Genomic DNA, 6000 nt, shown 5'->3' with positions numbered 1-6000 from the left:
CAGGAGCTGTAATCTCAACTGCTGCTTAACTCACACATTTGCTGGAAACTATAATTGTGAGCTGCTCAAGGTAATTTGCAGATGGGCCCTGTTGAGCAATCTCCATATCCATCATATTACCCAGTTCCTCTCTGGGGAAAACATGAGAATTAAAAGTTCCAAATAATTCTAGTCAAATTACACAACCCTTAATGAAGTTCAAAAGATGTTTTTACAGGCATGTGCTCCAGTTTTAACTCTAATTATTAAAACAAAACATATTAACAATATCATTTATCATTTCCACACATTAAGCACATACAGGTCTACTCCCTGTCCCTGTCTTGGTAAGAAACACAAGCATTGCAAACTCTGTAATTTCTGTAACTGAGAGCTGAAAACGGGATTTTAAAATGGTCTGATAATCATTAACAATAACAAACATGACATGCTCTTGTATGTTTTTGCCAATTTTACTTTTGAACCTTATCACCATAATTGTTGTTCAATGTTTGCAAATCAACAACAGTTTAATCAAACAAATCTGGCATTTAAAAAAAAATTAGGCTCAGATCACGTAACACACTGTCTTTTCTCAAGGCACTATTTGAACTTTTATCTTATCTTACAACATTTAAATAAAAGGTACATAAAGTAAACTTTGCTATTATGAAAATAAACTACGTAGTGAACTGTGAATTTAGGTTAGTCTTTTTCATTTTAAGAAAACATTAATAATTCACTTCAAACATGTCCCTCAATAAGGGGTCAATATAACATTAGTCCATATACTAGTGACTTTTTCTCAGCGGATGCCCTTCCTGATCAATCTGGGAATGCAAAGGTGGAATGGGACAGGACAAGAATGCCTGTCAGGCCAGAGTCCAACCAGTGTGCCACTCTCACCTTGCTGGTAGGTTTGGGAATCAAACTTCCAAAATTCTTAACCTTCTCACCACAAACCAGAAATATTTGATCATTGTGATCTGAACCCAAACCATGCTCACCTTATCATATCTATATAAGTGTGACATGCTCATACAATTAAAAACAATAATAAAATAATAAAAAGAATAATGTTCCCCAATAATGTTTCCCCAATGTTTCCTACATTGGGGAAAGTCCCACTGGACGGACTTCTGTTGAAAAACACCCCTTTGCCGCCAATTCTCATTTGTGTAGAAACCACTGAATAATTTTCCCAAACATCATTAAAATTTAGCAGCAACAACCATACCAGACTGGAAACCTATTCATAAAGTATCACTAGAAAACATCTGCTTTAATGACTTGCACAAACTGTCCCATAGTAGTGAAAGAAACATCAAAACCTAGTATAACTTTCCATTGCACTAGAAATCTGATCCTGTAACCAGTAGCTACCTGCATAATTTGATATTTACAATTAGTTCTGGCCTGCTCAAGTGTTACAAATGTGTTTTACCGCAGTTGGTGTAATTAACTGTAATTGACTTCCCTTGAAATGTGTTTCTTCAGGGACATCTGGTCTTGAAACTCCAACCTCTCTATAAAGAGGCGACCCCAGTGTTGAGTTCCTCCTTTTACTTTTTAAACTGCATGGGTGGCAAAGTTAGGAACAGGCAGGACTAGGTCACTTAGAAGTAGCAACTATACAATAAAATATAAAAAAAATAGGAAGAAATTAACTGAATCAATAAGTCTTAGTTTCATGTCCACAGTGTTCAGTGCCCTGAAGTTACATATTTGTATTATTACTTTGCCTCAAAACTTTGTCACATGCAGCTGTACATGTACACCAGCAGTGAAATGAGTATTACAACGAGCTCAACTGTGCAAGAATCAGAAAAAGAAATTTGAAAAAAATGAATGAATTCAGAATATAAGAAAAAAAAAGAATTAGAATTAGCAGCAATATGGTAATTAAAAGTAGTGAATCAGTATATAACTGTAGTTCAAGTAGCAAAACATTATTATAACTTGATTTAAATTTTTGATTGATTTTGAGTTTGTTCTATTATGCTTTATGTTCAGTGCTTTGCTGATATATTGTACAGCAGCTGAACTGAATGAGACCTTAGCATTGACTTTAGGCTAACGTGTGAGCAGCTTGTTTTGAAAGTAGGAGGGAAAGATCCTTTAGAAAAAAAGCAATAAAATACGTTCCAAGATTTTCTCACAAAAAATAGTAGTGCTTAATTTTGAATCATTTGTAAACAATAACATGTAAACAATAGTAAAATTTAAAAAATGCATCTACAGTCAAATTACTAGAGGAGACAATAATACGCGTGTTGCTTGAGTTGAAAAGCTAAAAATCATCTTAACTGCTGATGTTCATTGTTGCAACAGTTCTTATGACTGCTTGATAGAGGGGGGGACTATTTTGTTGAGTGATTTTTAAAACCTTTTCTCAAGTTAACCTAATTCTTACTCATGAAAAGCATGTCCACTGTTCACTGGGTAAAACGACACAGTGATGTATTAGAGCTGGTGAAGTTGTGAAACAGAGCTGCGTGAGTTATTACAGTTTTGTGTTCAACAAATATTTCTGGACAGTGCTCAATAAAGCTGTTCTTCTTTTAAAAAACAAATCTGCTGAGTAAGTTTGCTGTGCTTAGGTTAAGGGAAACCATACCGACAAAAGCAGACACAAACCTATAAAATGACATAAAGATGGAGAAAACAATGGCTGCTACATGTTTTATGCTGGATCCATCTGCTCAGACAAAAAGAAAGGCAGATGTTTCTCTGAATAAATTGAAAGAGCCTTTGCAAAAACGTACTTCTGGTAGTGTACGTTTGACAAAACACTTTCATCCCCAAAGTCTGAAATGTGTTCCTCATTGGAGCCCGTCATTACATCACTTGCCAATGTGCTTTTTCCCCACAAGCTTTTGAAAATTTATATTACGATTCAAATCACTGGCTCAGATTCATCATCTCGCTTTAGTGAGGAAAAGGTTTTGCTTCTGGTTTCTTTGTCTGCTCTTCTTTCTTTCTCTCAATGGAATAATTTATAATAATAAAAACCAGAGTGACTGGTTCCTAGCTGATCTAAGAAACAAACCTTCCATAAAAGTAAATCTAATATATATTTAAAAACAGGTAAACTCATTGATGAAAAGAAAATTGTATGGAAAATTAAAGGGTAGAATTTTAAATGTAAAAGTCAAGGCTGTGTCTCTTATTTTTGACAGGGTTGTTAACAGCGTATGGGCACCCTATAAGTACAGCAAAAGGAGTGCTGCTAGATGATGATCAATTAAAACAAGATTAATTAAAATAGAAATATGATTCTTCAGTGTGTAGCAGTGAAATATTAAACCATACAGCTGTGTGTGCATTTAATTGGTATTCAAACATATTCTGTAAATATGAAGAATGTTCAGTTTACATGAGCAAATATATATTTAATGTTTTCAATGAAGGTAAACCACTTTAGCCTGGTTAATTGAATAGCAGCTCCCAAGCAAAAATAATTGTGTACACCCCGGTGTAGATCTTTGCACCAGCACTTCATCTACAGAATGAATGTGTCACATGTGTCACATTTTTAATGATCAAACTGCAGTTGTTCATTCTAATTACTAGCTGCATTGAACTCCTAATCCAAACCTGTGAGTAATGAACTGACCTGGGCTCCGTCTCTCAGCTTGAGAATACACTCCATGGTGTTGATAGTGATGACTACAGGTTCTGAACCCAGCTTAGTCCAGGGAACATGGATGCGCAGTTCATGTATATGGCCACTCATGAATGTGAAGGGTAGCTTTAACTCCTATGTATGCAAAAAATAAAGAAATCACAGTGAAGAACAAGTCATATTTTAAACAGCATTTATATTAAAAATAAAACAACATAACAAAGAGTAAAAGTTTGAACACAGTAAGTCAGTCTCTCACAGTGAAGCTGACAAATGACTGTTCTGCATCTTGAATGACTCTGTGTGAGATTGGGTACCATGAAACCAGTTTGCCTGGACACAGACTTCACATGCCTTCTCTTTATGCCCATGCCAAAAATTAATAACCAGAAACAACTGTTGACAGGAGTACGGGGTGTGCCTGCCTAATACACAACACAGTGATTCATTTCTGTATATTTAATGATTCCTGGTTGCACACGTTTCTGGAAAAAAAAAACATGTTTGAAGCAAATGCAATAAAACAAAGAAAAAACTAAAGAGGAAACACACATTTTCACATGACATTACACATCAAATTTTCAATTGTCCTATTGTCAGTTTGCGCAAAGCTGCTTCTAATAAGAAATTTCATCACAATCTCTATTGGGTCGTGTTGTGTTTTGATCTCATCTTCAGAAGCAGAGTCAGAACCGACTCTAAAGAAGAACATGGTCATTTGATCTAATCCAGACATTGCAAGTGTAAAAGGAGAATTCTGGGTCAAAATAACAAAGCAGAGCATAAAAAACACTGAATAAATATAGAAAAACATTTACTTTCTACCAAAAAGCAAAAATGAACCTTTACTAATTATTTCTAGTGTCATATGTATCATTGTGTCTACAATTTTCATTACAAAAAACATTTGAAGGGTGGTCGAGGACAGGGTTAAATTAAGAGTGAAAAGGCTTGAGAATCATCTGTGCCTTTTGAGCTTTTTGTTACTTTTACTCATTTTCTTAGAATTTTCTGATTTCTCTGATGTGATTTTGCCCCTACAACAGGTAAGTTTAAAGGAGATGCACCTTTTCATTTGCAGCCGTGTCAGCAGACAAACTTCACATTGTCTGTGTCACAAAATCTCTTCTGGGTTCATTTCAGGTCTAAACTTGGCCAATGTTACACAAATATATCTATGTTTTGTAATCAGTGAAGTAATAGCTGAGAAACAGAAGCCTCATTCAGAAAAAGGAATTTGTGAAGGAGTGTCTTGTAGCTGCTGTCACATTGCAAACTGACAAATAGACAATGCAAACAATTGTTACACTGACATTACAAAAAAAAATGGCTCAGGTATTAAATTTTTCTACATGGAATTACTGCCAAGGTTGATACGAGAAGCACCGAATCATTCATGCCGTGGCATGTGCAAAGGTGTAACACAACTTTTTCCTACTGCACCTGAACAAAAGAATGTTGACATCAGACTATGCCGGTTAGATATGCAAATATCCTCCAGGCATTTGATGAGAGGTTTCAGGACATGTAAAGATAAACAAAGGGAGCTGCAGTTGTGTGCTTCATTGTTAAATGTGGGAACAGCTGATATCCCTGGCAGCCAACGACAAAAGATAAATCAACTGGAAAGCAACAACAAACCCAAAGTTATGTGCCATTTCCTTCTTCCTCTTGGTAAACTGAAGGTGCATTGTAATACTTTTCACAACAAAATAAACTGTCAATACCCCCATGCATTGGTGTGCTAATCGGTTTTTACCTGTTCCAAGACATCTAGTTTCAGGTCCAGCTTGCTCAGAACCACATCCCCCCCCCAGAGAGACAATTGCAGGTCAGATGGCTTCAGGTTCTTAATGTACTTGTTCACATAGCTCATGAGGAGCGGCGTGACATAAGACTCCAACATCTTGGTCCTGTAACATGTAGAAATGATTTATTCACCCATAATAAAAGTGGCTTTTGTTTTACAAATTTTTAAAGATTTGGTCAATTAGTTAAAATGCTGAAACAAATATGGTTCAATGAGTCAAAAACCTAAAAGTGCTGTTATTCTCATTGGTTGCAAAATGTTTTACAATTAGACGTTTTTTGTTTGTTTATTCCTATTAAGCACACAAAGAAAGTACAACATTCAACATGATTACATCAAGGGCGCTTCAAACTGAAAGCATGACTTTAACTCATACAACTAACTCAAAACAAGAAAATGTTGAAAATGTCGAAAAATAATCGTCTATGACGATTCGTTGCCAAGTTGGCTACCCAATGTAAGTATATAATTATATAAATAAGAAAACGCATTTTACACCAAAAGAATAAACCCTACAACAGCTTTTTTTCAAGAACAAATTAGTTTAATACAAAGAACAGTAAATAAATATCAATAATGTGCAATA

The 6000-nt window shown here is 35.2% G+C and overlaps 1 protein-coding gene across 6 annotated transcripts in view; it reads right to left on the bottom strand.

Moving 5' to 3' along the window:
• The window catches only part of vps13b (vacuolar protein sorting 13 homolog B), a 285627-nt gene that overhangs the window by 278963 nt on the left and 664 nt on the right, over positions 1–6000 (bottom strand). For 4 of the 6 annotated variants that reach the window (XR_003051507.1, XM_025061607.1, XM_025061606.1 and 1 more), the window contains exons 1-2: positions 5364–5510; positions 3596–3739 (exon numbers count right to left, since the gene is read on the bottom strand). Coding sequence is in view for 5 of the 6 variants with exons in the window: in XM_025061607.1 (XP_024917375.1) it covers positions 3596–3739; positions 5364–5510 (291 nt within the window). In the remaining variant the exon portion in view is untranslated. Of the gene's footprint in view, positions 1–3595; positions 3740–5363; positions 5518–6000 lie in introns of those variants that run through there. The other 2 variants (XM_008323736.3, XM_017037919.2) reach the window with 1 other exon arrangement.

This window comes from Cynoglossus semilaevis, chromosome 13, assembly GCF_000523025.1.
Source record: "Cynoglossus semilaevis isolate Cse_v1.0 chromosome 13, Cse_v1.0, whole genome shotgun sequence".
Lineage (NCBI taxonomy): Eukaryota > Metazoa > Chordata > Actinopteri > Pleuronectiformes > Cynoglossidae > Cynoglossus > Cynoglossus semilaevis.
The sequence above is the reverse complement of the archived record's forward strand: the minus strand, read 5'-3'. Positions and strand labels throughout refer to the sequence as shown.